Source organism: Xylocopa sonorina, chromosome 1 (assembly GCF_050948175.1).
Source record: "Xylocopa sonorina isolate GNS202 chromosome 1, iyXylSono1_principal, whole genome shotgun sequence".
In the NCBI taxonomy this organism is placed as follows: Eukaryota; Metazoa; Arthropoda; class Insecta; order Hymenoptera; family Apidae; genus Xylocopa; species Xylocopa sonorina.
Window position 1 is genome coordinate 21,369,198 of NC_135193.1, and position 20,525 is coordinate 21,389,722.

The following is a 20,525-nucleotide window of genomic DNA, read 5'->3' on the forward strand; positions in this document are numbered from 1 at the left end:
TCCAATGGCCGAACGAAATGGGATCCGGTGGTTTCCGCGTTTTTATCGAGACCAGAGATTGAATTATGATCACCTCGCGGTATCGCTGACCGATTAATCTTCGATTATCGCAGCGGGATTCGGTCATTATGGGTCGCGCTTGCTAGAATCGTAAAATATGATCGGTTTTTTCATCCGTCCAGAAAACAGTTCGACCCGCGTTCCTCGAAATAATCTAACTCGTTTCAAAGATAACCGTTTCAGCGAGCTTCGCTGAAATTCGAGCTTTCCTCCGATTCTCTTTTTAATTTCACGTTAAAACCCGTTCGAGCGATCGGTCGCTGCTTCGATTACGGTAGCCCCGTGCATTCGTTTAAAAGTTGGAACAAGTTTGCAGAGTAGCAACGTAAGTGGTCTAATTCTGGGCGAGCAAATGGCTGTCCTCGTCGGATTCCCTGCTAGCTAGCGGCACGTTAATCGAATCTATGCCGGGACTCGAATTTATTCGGGTTCATAAATCGGCCAACGAATCGTTTAAACCGCGACGTTCTTCCCTCCTTCTACTTGGTCGTCGGTAGGAAATTTTCAAAACGGACATTTCTCCATGCGTCGGTGAGCAGCGTTGTCCGGATAATGCGAGGGGACGGTAAGAATAATGTCGGCGTTTCCAAAAGTCGTCGACGGCTCGAAAAAGTGGCCGCGATTCGTACGAGTATAAAGTGATTTTAAGCGAGAGCCAGCTCGCCGGAAAGTTCGCTCGGCTTGAGATATGGCTGGAAATATTAAAATCCGTGCTGGCCGGTCGTCACCCCGTGAATCAGTGGTTGTCATTCGTCCGTTACCTTTCCGCATCGGTTCTCCGTTCGTTCGTTCGTTCGTTCGTTCGTTCCTCCCTCTCCAAGGGAAGCTGCTGGCCAAGCAGTTTTCACCAAGAAGAAACTCGTTAGATCGGAGAAGATGTATATATTTTCGGTTCTCACTGCTACGACGAGATACGTATTTGTCATGATCGTCCTCGAGCACGGCTCGGCTTAAATTGAATAGCTTCGAATTTCGGGGCATAAAGGAGTTGGTTGGTTCTCTTTTCGATTCGAGAGTTTGAAACGTCACGCGACGCGACGCGACGCGACGCGACGTGGCGTGGCAGAATTGAATCGGAGTGAACGGCATTCGGTCTTGGATAAGGACATATTCCAAGTTTGTTGAAAGCGCACTTTGAACTTTATATCCGAAGGTATTTGTACTTGGGGACATTTATGGGCATCCGTAGACACCGGCGCTAAGAATCTTGTTAGAATCGGAACTTTGCGAGCGCTTGCATCTGCCCGGACTTTGTACCCGACTACGACGCCTACTACTACCACCACCACCACCACCACCGCTACCAATCTCGAGTTCGTTCGTTCGTAGTAGTCGACAGCCGTTCTTCTCTCGTCTCTCTTTGATGGATGTTTCGCGTTCGAAAGGGGAACCTGGACGAACCCGTAACGTTAATCGTCGTCAAATAATTTCGGGGGATAAAGATTCGTCTCGATCCGAAAGGAACGCTGAAATATTCCTCGGCAGTGGTACACGGTGAGGAAAATTTTGTGTACTTATCGAGTTATGTACTCGCTCCACGTTCGTCGGATGTATCGGGCCAATTTAGGCGTCTGCAGCTAGATCGGGCCGCGTAGAACGAACTGAAACGAGGCCAGTACAGGGGAAGAGGAGCAAGAGGAGGAGGAGGAGGAGGAGGAAGAGGAGGAGGAGGAGCGAGCGAGCGAAGTTGGTTGGTAGGTGGAAGAGCCGATTTCTACGTCAATATTTGCGAAACATTACGCTACGACGACGCAGCACATATTCAGGGGGACGTGGTGGCGGCGGTGGCGATGGCGACGGCACACGTACGGATCGGGGGTGTACCGCGCGAGAGAACCTCGCCTACTGTTCCTATCGGTGGTACACCTTTCTCTGCTAGCTAGAACCGATGCAACAACGAATCGCGAATTCCGCATTATCGAATCATGCGCTGCGGCTAGACTTGGTTCGATACAATCTGCATTCTATCCGGCGCGACGCGGGCAATGTTCGCGCGCGCGCCACCCCCCATCTGGCCCTCCTCCTCCTCGTTTCGACGTATCGACCGATCGGGCAATCCTGCAACGTCCACAGCTCCGCGTACGAGATCGTCGATCAACGTTTAATGCCGGTTAATGGCGCCCTATCTAAACAGGAATTCGTTGATCGAAACCCTTTAGTCATCCGGCGGTAAACCTGGTAATTAGACGACCGGTTCGTTTTCCATTTCGATACCAGCCCGGAGGACGAATAAAGATCAACGCGATTGGGCAACTCGATCCTCCTCCTTCGCCGCTAATTACATTGCTATTCGGCGGTAGAGAACGACCAAACAGGTGGCGATACTCGATGGGAGTCTCGCGAGTGCCACTTTTTTTTTTCCACCCACCCCCTATTCCTTCGCCGGTCGAGCAGAGTTGGAATTTAGGCGTTCTCGACTCGCGAAAGTTCTCGAGGAACTGGAACCGCGTTAGCAGCGGCTCGGGACACGTCGTCGTCTACTTGGAATAATTCGCGTAGTTAGCGACCGGCAGTTTATCACACCGTTGGTGACAACGCTGCGCTCCCCTCGTTCCAACGCTCTGTCGGTTGGTTGGTGGGTTGGTTGGTTGGTTGGTTGGTTGGTTGGTCGGATGGGCCGCGAGTCTCTGTTGTCGGCGGCACACGCATAGTTCAGGAACCCGAAACCAAGATCGCGCGGAGTGCGAAGTAAGCGTCGGCTTAAGAACGAGCTTTCCCCCCCGCATTCCGTCCTCGTATCTATGAATCACCAGGCCGATTTATAACGACGCTCCTCTTCGAAAGAAGTCGACGATTTCGGAGGTGGACTCGAGTTAATTTGATAATTTCCCGTTTCCTCGAACGCTACGGCGAGATCGTAAAACTATTTCTCTCTCGCAGCTTTAATCTTTTTACCCGACGATAACGGAGAGTATATTTTCTAGGATTTAAGATGTCTTTCCCTTTATTGCGAGCTGCAGTTGTTCCACCGTACGATCGTCGATCTTCCGGCTCTTTTTCCTCTTCCCTTCTCGCCTGCTGCCCGATTACGTTACGATCCACCGAGCGCACTTATTACGCTAGTCGGGAAACGTTCAAAAATTTCTAGTCGCGCAATCTGGTAGCCCGGTGAAAAATTTGCTCGAATAATAGTACGCCGGTATCGCGCGCCATTATCTCGCCGTAGATTTCTAGCTGGTAAATAGAAAAATTCAAGGTGCGCTGCCACTCGGATTTGCCGGTAATCCTGTTCAACGCGATAGCGAACGAGCACTTTAAACGTCGCCGTTCGACGTTGAATAAACGATGCGTTTCAAATGGATCGTTCGATACAAATCGAATGGATTTTAATTCAACGACCGAGTAAACGAATCGCAAAATGAATAATCGTCCGACGAACGTCCGAGTAAATTTAATAACACCTCCTTACGCGACGCGACAAATAAATGTTATACTTTTACGAGCGAACGTTAACGTTTCTCGAATGATTGTAGGTATTATCGATCAGGAGAGCAGCCGAGAGCAGCCGAGAGCAGCGTCTTACCAATTTCTTGGTGGCAGAGGAGCGGAGGAGGGCAAAGGTCTCCCCGAAAATCGTGGTTCGTGCGAGCCAGGAGGAGTCCCGGATTTATGCGGGTCATAAATTCATGGGACTACGGCGAACCGGTTTTTCCGATCTCGGACCCCAGCTCCTTTTTAACCCACCTTTCGCGGCGTTCACACCTTTTCCACCCTTGTCGCATTCCGCGCGAACTCGCCCATCTTGCCGCATTTTCCATCCCGTCGCCCACTTTCCCGACTCCTTTCGCGATCGCGATGGAAATTTCGAGCATCGATCGCGCACGGCTTTCGGCTTTGCAGCGCCTTTTGTGATCAGCGAAAGCCAGATTCTCTCGCTCCCTTTTGCTTTTTATTCCGGGCTGATTTTTCCTTTTGCTCGTTACGGAACACGACGCGATGCTCGTTCGCTCGCGAAAGAAAGCGAACGCGCGTATAATCGCCCCGGTTTAATTCGATTTGAGAGGGCGTTCGCCGCGGCGGTGCAGCATTAGCAACGGCGCGGAACCGAGTGCCGGATTATCGAAAGCGAGGAGAAAAGCGACGCGAACACGGGAGAAGGCGGGTAAAAGTACTCGCGATTCAATTTATACGGTTCGCAAGAGGACACAGGGCCCGTCCGTGCTATCGTAGAGGCGCGTCCGCGTCCGCGCTCCGAGGTTAATTATCCTCGCCACAGAGAGGGGCTCGATTATGTACAGCTATCCAGGTGGCCAATAGAGCGCAGCCAACTTTTATCCCCTTTCTCTCTTCGCCCTTTTTCGTTCGCTCCTCCTCCTCCTCTTTTACTATTTTCCCCCATTAGTCGACGCGTGGAACACAACCCTACACCTGCGCCAACTCTGGATAAGGGTTGCCGACCTCGGGACAAACTCCCATTCTGATGCGTGCGCGCCCCCGAGTAAAACGTTGCAAAAAAATTCTCGCTCCACGCTTTTCATCTGAAATTGCTGCTTGTTCGAACGGAGAAGAGTTATTCGACGCTTCTACGACGACCTTTTCAATTTTTCCAAACCTTTCCGATACCTTGCTTCTCGTAACTTTGCCTCCTCTCCCGAACCGGCTACTTTACCAAATTGCCTTACCATTTACCGAACCTACTCGTTTTTTCTCTTCTTTTTGCGCGCGCGCGCGTGTGTGTGTGTGTGTCAGAACGCTTCGTTTCACCGACAATGATAAACCTTCGTACGCGTTAAAGGGTAACCGTCTATGGAAAATGGTAATCGTCTATGGATCTGAATTTTCCGCGGCGCGAACGCCGACTGGGATTTTCCACGAGGGAGAGAGGCTAATGTAACCGGAAGAAGCCGCGCGGTGATGTATGCAGTCGGAAGGAACGAAACGAGCAGGAACAGAGGCAAAGTGGCGAAAAGCTAGGAAAAACAGGGAAAGGAGAAGAAGGAGAAGAAGAAGAAGAGGAGAAGGAGGAAGAGGAAGGTTAATTAAGGGAAAACCTAACGACGGGGTTTGTCCAGCCCAGTCCATTTCTATGCACGGTTCTCTCTCTCTCCTCCGCCTCTCTCTCTCTCTCTCTCTCTCTCGACCGACTTTGACTCGAGTTAACGCCAAAAGTTTCGCGTGCATTTTTGAAATTCTAATTCGACCGTCTAATCTCCTCGATCCCTTTTTCTCTCCAACTCGAGGCTCTCGGCATCCTCGCGGAGACAGGCACGGTTCTACGCGTATCCGCGTCCGTTTCTTTCGCGATCGACGAGAGTTCGTTCGCGGATGTTCCACGACCCGCGCCGGCGCGACTCCCTGCTCTCTGGTATACGTATACATCGCACCCGAGATCCACCTATACAGAGAACCAGAACTAATTGCGCTGTATTTAATTAAGCCACGGATTATTTCCTTAACGAGGGCAGATCTCTATTCTTCCTTCCTACCGTTTCAGCGGCAGGCTTCGCTTCCATCTCTTACAATTTTCCCGACTGCGAAAGCATATCTCGGAGATCCACGGCTCCACCTCCGCCCCATAATCTCTGGTTTCGTCGGCTTTCTCGCCGTCACCGCCCACGTGGTATACGCCGTATTTCGCAAACGAAAGAGAAAAAAAAGAAAAAAAAAAAGAAACAAGTCGAAGTAGAATCGAGCGTTAACTGGAAAATTCGTGGGGTACCTCTCTTTGCTATCGGGTTGGTGGAACGCTGCGATCCAATTCGCACGCCAAGTTAAGTTACCTTGAGTGGCTTTTGTCACCCAGCGTCGCTCTTTTTTCTAGTCTCCGCGCCGCGGTTGAAAAGGCCACGCTTCCGTTGCCAGCGAATTAACATAGTTCTTGCCTTTTGTCCGTAAATTACCATAAACTGCCGCGCTACGGTGCGCTGCACGCTTTTCAAACCCCTGCAAAGCTTTCGACGCGCGCCTTTCACAGGGACTAGACCGCTGCCGCGGCCACGATTTCGTACCATCGAAACTACCCCACCGGAATCGCACCGCGTTCGCTTTGCTGTCGCGGCAGTCCTTCATGCGCGACACTACTATTTCTACTCGCGTGGTACTCGCGTGGTACTCGCGAAACGGCGCAGGCCAGAGGGCGATAGCCGAGGTAAGGGTATCATCGGCAACGGGAGGGCGGTGGCGGAAAGCAGGATATGAAAGAAAAGGAAATGACCGATAAAAAGGTGGGCCGACGTTGCAGAGATGGTAGAAGGACGCCGGTTACGAGAGAAAATCCAGTGGACGGACGCAATCTAGGAACTCTTGGGAACCAATCTCCTCTGATGAAAATACCTCGCTCAAAGCGGACGGTTTTCTAGCCGGGCCAATTTCTTCCGTGACTCCTTTTTGGAACATCATCGCGTGCAACCGCGCGCATCTCCTACCTTTGACTGTACCTTTGAACATTTCTTCGCGAGCTCCCTGTCAATTATTCACTCGATCCAGAAATGACTGCACTGCGTCACTTAACTACACCATTATTCCCTTTCCATTCTGTTATCCTTTCCTCCTTTTTATGCCTCCCACCCATTTTACTCGGTTGCTTTTCAATCGTCGCGTCGATCGATACGCTGCCGAACGGAAGAAGGTATCCCGACGGATCGGGCCCGGGGATTTTATTCAAGACTCGAACGCCCTTCGTCGCTAGTCTCGCGAGTTTCGACGTTCGATACTTTTCCTTACCAAATCTAACCGAACCTTTTCTTTTCCTTTCGTTTCGTTTCGTTTCGTTCAGCTTTGTTTTTCCTGGAAGAGAAAAGCGTAAACGCACGGCTCGCGGATTGGTTCATGCATTTTTCAACCGGCCTGCCCGCGGGCAACACGCGCGAGTATGTTTACTCTGGATCGATGGGAAACCGAAAAGAAACTTACCGATCACGGTCAGGTTGTAGCGAAAACTTCGCGTCTGTCCCTTCCGGAAGTCGACTCTGCACCTGTAGGTGGCCGCGTCGTGCCTTTTGATGTCCTCGATGACGAGGACCGCGGGGCTCGGGAAAGCCGTTCGAAAATACGCTCGTGGCCCGAACACGCCTGAATCCGAGGAGTGGAGCGCTTTGGTCACCGGTTTCTCTCGGGCATCGATCCTGCAACAGAGAAAAAAATATCCCCCGAGGTCAATAACCAGTCAGCTTGTTTACTGTCCGGTCGACGTAATCACCGTGCCGTTTCGAACAATGGGAATCGCGGGATTGTATCGACGGTGCTCGGAAACGACAATGAAATTTATTGAAACGTCCCTTCGTAACTACCTTTAATGTAATAGAAATGTAATCTGGCATTTATAGAAAGTTCGATAGCGCATACCCGCATTATTAGTTGGTAATCAGTCGCTCGCTCGCTCGCTCGCTCGCGATTCCCCTTTATTTGTTCAACCTCTTTGTTACTCGTCGCTAAAGTGGTGCGTGCATACGAGGTGTCGCTTTCTTCGTTTCTTTTTCTCCGGCAACGCGTCGCTCGAACTCGCATTCCCACGGAATCCGAAGAATTCGCGGAACGGCCTTGCGGTATTCGATATGTATGTTGGAAACGATCGCAATTTCCGGCCAATGAAATTCAAACGCGGCGTAGAGGTTTCATTGTAAGGGGACGGCCACAGAGCAGAGGAGGAGGAAGAGGAGCGCTTCAAAAACTCTCACCCATTACCTCGGCCCTCGCCCCCCCCCCCCCTACCTACTAGAAGGGAATATCATTATTTCGAATCGATGGAATAATTATCGCCGGCCGAGAATACAACGCCCGGCCGACCAGAGATAACGCAATTAAACCGCTCCGGTATTATCCGATATTTTGCGCACCTCGATACCTTCCCTCTCTCCCACTTGCCCGTTACATTATGTTATCATTCGCTTGTAAGCGTAACACGTATCATCGCGTTAAGAAAACGAATCCAGGCACCCAACTAAGCAAGCAAGTAAGCAAGTGAGCAAGCGAGTAAAGTATGTAGATATATAGACAGAAGCGGGGGGGGGGGGGATCGAGCGATAAAACCGTGGTTAATGTACTCGTTGACACGGCAAATGTCTGGCGAGCGTCATTTTTAAACGCGGCGAGCAGCCGTAGCCTGATAAAATTTTTCCGGTGGAGTGGCCATTTCAGGGTGTGACAGTCGCGCATACGGCGGCGGAAGGGTGTCGCGAAATAAATGATCGGGGATGAAAGACGATGGTGTAGGGTGGCTAAAACGGGGCGGAGATTGATGAAACCGAGCGGTTGTCGTGTATCGTGAACGGATTAAAATATGACGAAAATTTCCGCGTCTACCATCCCTCTGCTCGTTTCCTCGCCAAAATGTGATCGTCTCAATTAGACTCGATCGATAACGAAAAGTTATTCCACATTCGCCGAAGGGGCCAACGATAGAAGTTGGACGCGATATAAGGAAACGCGACTTTTCACTCGTTCGCGTCGAAGAGTCTGTTCGGTTCACGTCGACGCGCCGCCGAGTAATACGGAATCGATGTCTGTTTTATGAAACGTTTTATCTCACCGCGCAGCCCGTTTTCCAATATTTCGCCCCCGTTCTCGCTCTATCTGCTTTCGCGACCCCCGCGTCCTTCAACTCGTCCTACTTTTCGCTCTACTCCTCCTCCTTCTTCTTCTTCTTCGTCCGCTTCTTTACCACTCGTTGCCCGTTACGTCCTGGTCGACCCTCGTCTCGTAAAAATGATTCACGCCCGCTGGGCGAAGGGTAAATAGCACCGGCATAAATATACCTAGCCACCACGGGTCTTGGTTCGCGGTCCGCATCCACTTTACAACCCGTTCTTCCGAGGTTTTTCTTGTCAATTAACTTCGTCGACTTTATAGCGGACGGGTGTTACCTTGGCAACCTTAACGGTTGCCAACTTTAACGGATGCGACGTTCGTTATCAATCCGACTGTTATTAATTCGGTTGGTCGTCTAACCGCGCGGCGCGTTTCCTTTTTCCGTAGCCGATTTAGAGCGGATTCCAGGAGGAAAGCGAGCCAGCCCGGATACAGCGATCCATTTTCCATGACTCGGTGCATAATTACATACAACGTTATACGAACGCGCGCGCGCGCGCCCGCGCGCAGCGCACCCCCTTTCTTTCTTTTTCTCTCTTTTTCACTCTCTTCTATTTCTTTTCTCTTTTCTCTTTTAGGATTTTCCTCCATTTATGTTGCTTTTCCACCGCAAGCTTTGCCGGCGTTCCATCTTTTTCCGTAGCTCTCCGCGGTTCCCTGGCTTCGCGGTCTCCTCGTAAAAATGATGCATGCCTTCCGGGCAAAGGATAAATAGCGGCGAAATAAATGGAGACCGTTCACCATTTACCTCGCTTACGTTTCCCTAAAGAATATTGTATATCCGTTTATTTATTGCCGCGCTAATTTCGTGACATTCTCCTCGAGAACTTTCGACGTCTTCGAGCTTTACAAATTTATACGTTTACCCTCTCTTTGTTCAGCCGTTGTTTTACGAGCTGCATTTTTCCATTCCGACCGGTAACGCGCAGCTTGTCGCAGCCGTGCGTCGTCTACGAGAATATTTTTCCTTCAAAGAAAGGACGGAATCGCGCGAGCGGTGAAAAAAAGAGTAAAAGATAAATCCTTTGCTACGGCCCGTTGAAAAATGTAAAAATGATTAGAGGCGGACGATTAAAAATACCAGGCCCGGTGATTTCCAGTCCGTTACCCGCGCTGCGCACGTTTTTTCATATTTTTCTCGTCAAACCTCTCTGCCGCAAAAATGACAAACGGTCCACGGCCAAAGAGCTAAACAGTTTCTCCGAACTGCTAATCGAAGGTTTAACGTTCAATTAATCGAACGCCGTAAAGAAATTGGCACCGTCGGATTGGAAAGCGCGGCAGCGTTTTCTCGTTTTTCCCTTTTCCCTGTTTTTTTTTTTTTTTTTTTTTTTTTTTTTTCTTTTCCATTGTTGGATCCGCGCGCGGAACTCGATACCACTAGCTGGATGGATACATAGGTAGCGGAGGCCTCGCGAAAAGAGCATTTCGCCGAGGCAGGAATGACGAGAACGTTTGTATACGATAACTCGTATCGCAACGATTGCTATTTGTTTTCACGTCCGTGCTGTCGACGACAATGAGTCCCGTGGAAATGGAAGTTGGTTTCGATGAACATTTCCCAGCTCGTGTAGACCGCGTTGCGCGTGCCTCCTCCTGTACGTTCGTTGGTACCGTCCGCGAATGGCGCCGCGGATTTCAGTAGAAATAACGACGCGCAGTCAGACGTATCGGAGCAAGTCGGTTATCGGCTCGAAACCATACGTGTACGCTCGGTAGTCGTGGAAACCGCTCGTTAACCCCTTAAACGCGTAATTAAGACGACTCGGCGACGAGCGGGGACAACAATAGGGGCGTAGCAACGTATCTCCGTGCCGTACCAATTGCGGTCTCCCTCTACCTATCCCGAGTTATTCCTTTCTGTCGATAAGAAAGTTCCATCGAACGATCACCTCCCGATAATGTCTGTCCTTAGAACCAGAGGCCAACAGTCTGATAATACCATACCGGCTCGATAACGAAATTCAATATTTCCACGGTAATGGCCGAGCTGGGTGGCGATGGTAATGCCGCGCGATTCGCCCGCACGAGGCCCGTGTTAATATTTAGGGTTACTGCTCGAGAGCACGCCATCCCGCCAGTCTAGCACGCACCAACCCGTTCCAACTCTTCGATCCTCCGCTTCGATTCGTTCGATCCAAACGACACGACTCTGTCCAAAATCGCGGTCGATCGGTTAATATATCGCTTGTTTTTTTACTACCATCCCCCCTCATCTTTCTCTTTTTTTTTCTTTTTTTTTTTTTTTTTTTTTTTCACCGCCACTGGCTCGGCGCGTCACGGACCTTTGTTTTCACGGCTAAACATTGTTATGCAGATGGGACCAGACGGCATTGTTGTTCGGGTAGACCTCCGCGCGCAGCCATGAAGCCATTCTCATGATAATTTTCCAGGATTATTTTTCGTAATTTCTCATGGAATACGTTGAACATCCCCTTGGCCGTTTTCTACAGGCGCTCGAAAAAGAAAAAAGAAAGAAAAAAAAAAAAAAAATAGAGAATAAAGGGGAAAGAAAATAAAAACGATCAACCGACCCCCTCGTATCTCCCCACGAGCAGCACGGTCAGCTTTTTACATCTCTCTGCTCGGAGAGTGCTCGTTTAATTTATTTACTACAAACTGCCTTTTATGTTCATTAGCATCTCGACCGAACGGTAATTCGCGGGTAGGAAAGGTAACGCGAGAGATTTGAATAAAAATCACACTCGACGAGAGAGAGAGAGAGAGAGAGAGAGAGAGAGAGAGAGAGAGCGTGAGGAGAAGGAAGGTTGGCGGAAATGTAGGAGAAAATCGTTTCTCGTTCCGTTCCGTTCTTCTAACGGTTGATTTGACGGAAAATCGTGTTTCTCGAATCGGTAATCGAATTTTCGACAGCAGCAGCCTGGAAACCGTTCGATTAACGGTGTATCAAAATCTATTCGCACGGTGAATTCTCGCGGGTAAGAAAACGATTCCTACCCGTGGGACGTTTCGTTAACGTAAGAGGACACGGCGACAGGGTTAGAGGGGAGGCGAACGTCGCACTCGATTAGAGGGACAGGCAGAGGCGGCGTAATTCACCAACGAGCGATAACAGAGAGACGGTAAATTCGAGAATGCTCCTACTCGACGTATGTGCCATCGACCGTTTACGTCCGGTATTATCCTATTACCAGTGACGCGGCTGCCTAACGAAATTCTTCTTCCCTCGAAGACAACGAGGCGAAGAGTCGATTAAAGGGCATCGCGCGTCTTCGATCAATTTGAAAGGTAAAAATATGAACGACTGAGAAAGTCGTTCGTTCGAGGGGGACGGAAAAGAAAGAAAGAGGCGCAGAGGCGAAGGAAGGCGCGCGGTAACCAGAATCGATAATGGGTCGCGAACGAAATCGTGCCTTCGACGAGATTCCGCATCGGTTTGACTTCTATCAGTCGGCCGTCCAATAACCGTGATGCGGTTCCGGCTGAAAGGAGATAAATTGAACAACGACTGGGACTCGTACGAGACTCTCCTCGATATCGTGACTCGTTTTTAAACCCGTACCGTTATCATCGTCTCGAGCTATTACCTATTACGTTCAAGTAGAAGTTGAAATTGGAATAAAGACTCTCTACCACCTTTCCGCGCAGGTGGTAGAAAGGGAGAGAAAGGGAGAGAGAGGGAGAGAGAGAGAGAGAGAGAGAGAGAGAGAGAGGAGCGCGCGGCGATACAATAGTTGTCCAATAGTTGAAGTTGGAATTTTCGGGACAGGCGACTGGCCAGACGTCGATAACGAGTATTGTACGGTGGAGGACAGGAAGGAACTTTCTCGACTGTCAGATACGGCCGCGAATTGAATACGCCGCGGAGTAATCGGAGTAATGATAGCGAGAGAGGCGAGGGAGGTTCAATTCGAACCGGTGCGCCGTTTGCCGCAGATGCGATCACACCTCGTACAATTCCGGTGGGCTAGATTAGACGGAAGAGAGATCGGTTGGGACGATGAAACGTCGAGTTGAACGAGCGCGAGGCGACGGTTTTCGCGCTAATTGATTAGTCGGCTTCGAACTTGTAATTAACCGGTCCCACCTTCCATTGTCGGATTTTCAATGCGTTCAATTTATTAACACACGGATCCCGTCCTGGTTCCAATGTAATTTCCAGTAGAGACGAATTTTTCGCGTCGCGTCAACGGTCAACCGTCGAATTTGTCTCGTTCGCTTTCAATCATCCTACGAGCTGTCTTCTCGCCCCTTTTCCCTCTTTGTCATTCCGGCTTTATCGGCTGACGCTCGCTCTTCGTCCTTCTCCCGTCGTTTATCTCGACCTCTCGGCCGTATTCTCGTTCGTTCGTTCGCCAGCCTCCCTCCCTCCCTCCCTCCCTCTGGCACCCTCTGATTTAGGTCGCAGCCAACCCGCTAACTGATTGAGGGTGATTGACGCTCTGGCTGAATACCGGACAAGCCCGAAACCCATTATTTACTGCTCGGGCCTCGCGCAACGTTATAATTGCCGGCAGCTATTCCACCCTCTGCCCCGACCCTCCCGCCCCTCGATCTCGATTCGATTTACCTCGCCGGACCTCACCCGAGCGGACCGTCGAACCAACGAGTACTAGTCGGCTTATCGGTTGATACCTGCTGGCTCGCGAGCCCACCCTCGAATTCTTGTTGGAAACGCGAGCGAACGCGAGCGAACGCCAGCGAACGCCAGCGAACGCAACGCCTAATTAACCGCGTTATCCACTAATTTCAAACGATATTAGAAACATTGAATTTCCACGATGAAATGGTAACGCGGGCAAAGGTAAGTACGTCACGTCCGGCATACAGTTTACCTTGAGAAGGATCGATCTCGCAGGAGTTAAGTGGCTGCCGGTTCCTCGAAGAACTAGGGAATCACGTTCACGGCCGACGATCGTGCTCCATCGGCCGGCCTCTGTCATCTTAATCCCCGGGATCCTTTTTACACGGCTTTCTCATTCGCCTCCTCTCTGTGTACCCGGCTCCTTGTGGACTTTGGAACCCGGACCAAGACCCCGGGACCATCTTCTCTCTTATCCGGTTGAATTACGGCGAGGCACGTCCGCCCCTTGCGGGGACCACCGGGAAAGGAATGCCCCCGTCGTATTGAAACTCGAGATCTTACTCTCCTTTTCCTTCTCATCCTCGTACGCACCCGTTACGAGGTGTCACGTATGCCAAAGATGGTGTCCCAATCAGGCTACGAATCCGAGATCGGACGATGAAACGTTCGTTTCGATTCGTTTTCTTCGCCTCGCATCCACCGGGATGCCGATTCTCGTAACGCTTTCTTCTTCTCTTCTCGGGAGTAAAAACCGTTGATTAACAAGCGGGAACTCGTTTCTGCTCTTCATTTCCACGGTCTCTCGTAGTTTCCGGCTTGTTAAGGAACCGCCGCGCCGCTACAACGTCTCAACGTCTCTCTCTCTCTCTCTCAAAGGAGTCTGTCATTTTCTCCCTGGCACTCCTAGATACCGTCGCGTCGCTCTACTCGACGACCGAAGAATTCAGAATTTCAACGAACCTCGCGCGAATCGATTCGTCTACCCATTCTTCTCCTACCTTCCCTGTATACCTGCGTCTTATCTCGAGCAGGCCTGAAACTACTTGACTCGGGGAAACTCGGGTCCCGTCGCTCGGGAGAGATAGCGGGCAATTGTTTGGTCCCTAGAGTCAGCTAGGATGCGTACCACGCCGGTTACGAGTTTCCAGCCGGGCAGATTCGATGTAGCGGTCTACGCGTACACCCGCCCACCCACTCGGAAACTTGTACCAAACTAAACGAGCTGCGAACTAGATTCAATTATCAGAATTAGCCAGCAAACCCGCCGATTTTTAAATCGTCTCGCGTCTCTGAGACTCTCGCAAAGATATCGAACAATGACGTGGAAGTAGAGTTTCGCATTAAGGAAATAGGGAAAGGTACTGCTACGAACTTTCCAACTTTCCTCGAGTCTCGCGTATTTCCCGGCCGTGTGCCTTCGCGACTACTCGTTACTCCTTACGAACCAACTTGCAAATTGAACACGTAAGCCCCGCGAATCAGACTAACAACAACAACAACACCGCTGCCAACAACAAGAATAATAATGATAATCATAATGATGATAATAATAATAATAATAATAATAATAATAATTTGGCGCATCCCCGTAATTCGAACGTCGCTCTAGCCGGCCGGAACAATGATTACGAACAATGACTCGGGGCGGCCCTGTAGAAAATTTATGCCCGATTTATTGGTACGCGCGCCGAACGGGGATTTATTTCTCGCGCGGAGGGCAAATTGCCAAAACTGTATCGCTGCAGTTTCGCAAAATAATCGAACGCCGCGTCCGATCTCTCACCGTTGTCGGCAATTATCAGAATCTTATTACGCCCGGAATAACGAAAAGTTCGCAACGGTTTCCCAAGGTTTTTTTTCGATAACGTCGACCGTACGCACGAAATAACGACAGTGACGCGGTAATGCCACGGTGATCGACGACAGCCGGTATGTAATCGTTGTAACGCGCGCATCCGTACTCGTATTTTATCGACGGCATTTCAATAATTCCAAATGAAATTCGATGTATCCACGCATCATTTTTAGAATTTACATACCCGCCGCATATATAACGTATCACCGCAATCTATCATTCGGTAACGTTTCGAATAAAGTAAAGTTTAATAAATTACCAACGTGGACACGTCTATTTTCATGATTTCGCTCGACTATGCGCGTCGTCTCGTTCGATATTTATCTCGTTCAAGAGGTACCGATGAAATAAATGAACTAGTAGTCGTTAATATGAAATTTCTCTCGAAACACGAGGGAACGAACGGAGTTGGCGCTCGTTATTTCGCGCTCGCAAAGAATTCCCGAAGAATTCGAGCGACACGCGAGCCTGCGACCTCGTCGAGTTAACCTCCGTGTCGTCGTTACCAACGGAAATTTTCCTGTCGCGCGTCGCGTATTTCCCGGTCGAAAGTCATAAACGCGACGAGCACCGCGGGCGCCGTCCTCGCGTTCCGTTCGAATTTACACCCGAGAGACCGATATGAATTTCCCACCGCTTTCCCCGACGATCGACGGGATCTCGAACGTTGAAAGCTGCTCGATTCGACCCGCTGAATTAGCCGAATTAGCCGAATTAGCCGAATCGGTCCGTGTAACGGGAACGAGGAAAAGCACTCGTTAACAGTCGTTAAAATAATTACTATTAATTTAACGAGCGCCGGGACATTCGCGTATCGGTAATCAATCGAGATTCGAAGGTTGGAAAGGAAGAATACGATAACGAGTCGATAACGAGATCTCGTACGGCTGGATGTACGGGGGATGGAATGGGCGGGGGGGGTGTATCGCATCGCGAGATCCGCTCTTACCAACAACGACGAAACTTTGAAACGTCGAGTCGGCTGACGTTGACGTACGCAGCGTAAACGAGAAATTGATTGATTAGGAAAAGTTTCTTACGCTAACGAGTCCAACTAATATCGCCGCCTCGAAATCTCGTTAAGAGGTTTAGTCGAGCTGGCAAATTCGTCCCGCTAAGCGAGCAAACGACCGGAATCGACGGGAATCGAAACGCGATTAGTATCGTCGAAAATAGAAATAAATCGTCTAATTCGTTTCCGCTGGCTACTTTACCGGGCATTGTATTCGTTCTCGCGCACGTTCCACCACGGGGGAGGAAAAAAGCGTTTCGAGCAAAAAGAAAGTGGCGTTTCACGATCTCGCGCGAGCCTTTATTTCCTCGTGCTTTTACCTTTCCAGCGAGCGGTACGAGTAATCCTCCCCCCTCGCTCCCTCAATTTGCGTCCCTCGTTCTCTCTTCGAGGCGTGACTTCATCCCCGCTTGTTGCCGCCCTAGAATCCTTCAATTTCTTTATTTCAATTTCTTTTCTAGACGTACGCGATGCGCACCAACGATTCTTTCCTCGATCTTACGGCACGCTCGTTCGGTTTTCTTTCACCCGTTTTCATCTCGTCGGTTCTCGGTAACTTTATTCCGGCTCGGTCACACGTTTCTGTTCCGTTGTTCTTTCTCGGCGTGCATTTCCTCCGCGTCCATCCACACACTCTCCTCGGTGAACCGGGAACCGGGTCGAATACGTACTTGCTCGACGCGCGTGTTAGCGCTACACGTGGCCCGTGATACCTTTTTAAATATACATGTGTACGTGGCTTTCAGCCGGCGATAGAGCCGCGGAGTGCCCGGGAAAATACAGTTTCACAGCGCGGTTTCCACCGTTGTTCTTTGACCGTGTTTAACTTGAACAACACGGCCACGGTGAATACACGGGAACTCGCGCGATTCCGCTACCGAGCCACTAATTCAAACCGTCTCTCCCTTCCTCTCTCGTCGTTTCGCGCGACAGATTTATCAACCGTGTGTCGCGTGACCAAATTATTTCCGTACATCTCCGGTAATTAAAGAACCGGAACCGCCTTCGAACCGAGGCGGCGATCGCTCGAAATTTCGTTCACCCCCTAAAATGATTATCGGCCGTTACCATTAATAATCGCGAGCTCTCGTAACAACGTCCCACCGGGTGCGGTTTTGTTCCGCGCATTTTTCCGCTCCCCTTTTCATCTACTCTCCTCCTCCCGACGCGTCTCGCGTCCCCGCGGTGATGCAACCTCGTTTAATTGCGAAACATTCCCGCCACGATACGAGGCGATGAATCAACGGCTCGCGGACTCTATCCCTGTTTAATTACAAAATATTCATCGTATCCATCGCCGGTGGCGTTCTTCGACGCGGTTGTAATCACGCGAATTCATTATTTTTCTTGTCCGCGTCGGCTTTTCGAATTTGTTTAATTCCGTGCGATCGATCGAAACGATTATCGTCTCGCGCGCAAATGCGAGAGGAAAAAAGCTGGCTCGCGATATCATCGGGCCACGACGAACTTTGATCGGGATGAATACTCTCGCGCGATCGTTTAACATATCCGCGGCAGCTTTTCAGGCAACTTTGCCTGTGAGCGTTAAGCTGAAACTCCATTACTCCGAAACGCTTTGCCCGAAGCGAAAGCTTTGCCGTGGGTTTTTGCCGGTAAACAACGCTCGAAGGCTGGAGCCAACTGTGATGCGGGAAAAACGAAAAACGTCTCTGCGTTTCGAAGAGTGCGCGAATCGCGAGAAATCGAATGGGAGCGCTTACGGAGCGCGCGGAGAGTAAACGCGCGGGGTAGTTAAGGCCACTGACGTAACTACTGCGGCTAATGAGGCATAAACAACCAGGGTGCTGGCTGCTCCGGCCCCCCGGTCCTAACCACCATCCCGAAAACCCATCCCTAACCTCGGTTTTACCTAACCTAACCTAACCAACTATCCCCGTCCATTTTAGTGGCCGTCTATAGTTTAGTCACTGTTCTCCTAAACTAATAATATCTCTCCGGTGCGGGCAGCCCCGAATTTATCGTTTCGAACCCTGAACACCCCTCTTTCTCTCTTTCCTAACCTACACGCTCGATAAATGAATTATTCACCGCGTATTTTCGCACTTTCTAATCGCGAACGCCCCGACGATACTCTTTTATTACTTTTACAACCCGATAAGCCCACTTTTACTGTAATATGCCGCGTAGCGATAATTACGTGGCATCGCCTGGCTGTTCGAGCTCTGTTTATTTCGCGACCAAGGGAGGGAGAGAGGGTGTAATTCTAACGGGTTTAAGAGAGTCGCTTTTAAAGCTCGCCGGCCGAGAGAAAAAGGACCGTCTATGGATGCGCAGGAAACACCAGCCGGGTGGTGCACTTGTTCGCGTTTCAAAGTAATTTCGTTAAACGAAACCAGCTAGTTATAGCGTCGTACCGGAAACGGTACGTAGTTCCTTAAAACCGTACATCTGTAACGCCGTTCTTGAAACGCGTTCCAGCTTCTACTCTACGCGACGCGTCCGATTTAGAAATAATCTATCGAGCGTTTCGGTGCTTTCGGTGGCTTAATTTCAATGCCCTTATTCCATATTCCAGCCGAACGACTCGGTCGATAGCCATCTCCGTAGAATTTCATTAGTCGTCGTTGGGCGTTTTCCACCTTCTTTTCCACGTTTTCCACGTGTTCGACGTGCGCGTGATCCGAACGGGAATCGACGATATCACGTAAATCCTTTCTTGACTCGCGTCGCGTTCCGTCCCGTCCCGTCCCGTCCCGTCCTCGGAGCTACCACGAATTTTCGACGATCAAACATTTCCGCGAGCCGTGGCTATGAACAGAGTATCCTCTTTTCCTTTTCCTACTCTCGCTCTCTCTCTCTTTCCCCGTTTCGAACGTCTTATCTCGTTCGAGTTGGAATCTAAACGGTCGCGAGGGGATTCGCGTGTCGTCTGGTTTAATATCGATCGACGCTCGGAACCTGACGACGACGACGACGACGACTACGACGACGACTACGACTACGACGACGACGACGAAAGTCGACCAATCCCGCGAAACTTTTTATCTCGCCGCGCGACGGGGACGGAAACACGAGATACGACAATGTCGGTAAAGCGACGATGCTCGTGAAAGCCGTGCCGAGCATATTTTCTCTTGTCCTCTTTGTTTTCGACGCCGCGGAAAACGCGGCCAGAGAATAACGACCGCGCGTACAGACACGAGGAAGGGTTGAGAGAGATTGTCGATTTAATTGCGATCTCATTGTTCCGCGGGGACGGGGGAGGGGGTGGCGAAGAAAGGGCAAGGGGAATTTCCGGTATATAAAAGTGTAGCGTTGTCGCAACGTCGAAGGATACTCACGGTGGAAACGGACGATTAACAAACGGTCGAGAGACACAGAGGGGGATAAAAATACAAGGGTAATATCGGGGAATGCGGGGCGAAAGCGCGCGAGGCGGCGCGAGGCGGCGCGAGGCGACGCGAGGGAAGAATTTTTCATTTCCGTTAATTAATTCCGGCGCTGTCGCAACGAGAAGCGCCGCGGTGATTAAAAGGGCTCTCGGTCGTTACAATTCCGTGGGTGTTCCCCTTTGAGACGTCCGTCTGGCACAGTGATATTTAATCAGGCCACGGAAACGGTACGCCGCGAATCGCGACTTCTTCGTCGAAGACCACCCTCTTTACCCCAACTTGTTTACTCGCCGCGCCCGCGTTACGTTACCTTCCGTTACGTAAAATTCACTCGCTCCCGGTCCTTTGCATAACTCGATTCGGCGAACGGCTGCGTTTTCATGAATACGCTCGTCGAGGAACCCGCTCTCTCGACTCGACCAGTTCCAGCACGCGCGCCAAACTTTCCGCGATCGTACTACAGAAATCGGCCAAACTCTTAAACGCGACTCTCTCTCCCCCGCGGTTTAATTCCCCGTCGTAATCGATTATCGGAACTATTTACGGTACCCCGAGCGATTGAACGAGCGAGCAGTCATCCTGCCGGGGCAGGCCGCGTTCCTAGTGATTAGGAATCAATTAACTCGCGTTGATAATTCACGTTGAATAGTCGGAACGCAGTTACTTTTAATCGATGACCACCGCCGCTCTGCATCCTATCGGCGATAAGCACCGGCTATCCCGGCTCTGCTCTCTGCTATCTCTATCTCTGTCCGTATACCGATTGTTTGCCCGCGTTCACAGATCGAACGCCGATAGAAAATGAATCAACGCCGAGCGTTGATCGTTCGGAAATTTTCGAGTCCTTATCGGCGACATTTCTATCGCTACGATTTATAAATATATGGAAATGCTCACCTGGAAAGGAAACGAACGAGAATTATCGCGAGATAATGCGGAGAGCCGGGAAACCGCTCGGCAACATTATTTAGACGCGATAGAATCGCGGACAAGCGCGAATCACGGCCGCTGCAGCGGCGCTAAATATTTCTCTGCTACGCGGCGGACGAGCGATGAATCGAAAATTCCAACTTCCGACTCTACGGCTCTGAATCCCAGGGAATTGGAGAGTCCGTCTCGACTCGTCCCCCTTTTTCTCTGACCTATGCTGATTTATATTTACGTCTCGGGTTG

At 50.4% G+C, this 20,525-nt stretch overlaps 1 protein-coding gene across 5 annotated transcripts in view; it reads right to left on the reverse strand.

Moving 5' to 3' along the window:
• LOC143427758 (kin of IRRE-like protein 1) overlaps positions 1-20,525 on the reverse strand; it is a 98,571-nt gene that overhangs the window by 31,808 nt on the left and 46,238 nt on the right. For all 5 annotated transcript variants that reach the window (XM_076902218.1, XM_076902210.1, XM_076902195.1 and 2 more), the window contains exon 3: positions 6,913-7,124. In XM_076902218.1, the coding sequence (XP_076758333.1) occupies positions 6,913-7,124 (212 nt within the window). The remainder of the gene's footprint in view (positions 1-6,912; positions 7,125-20,525) is intronic.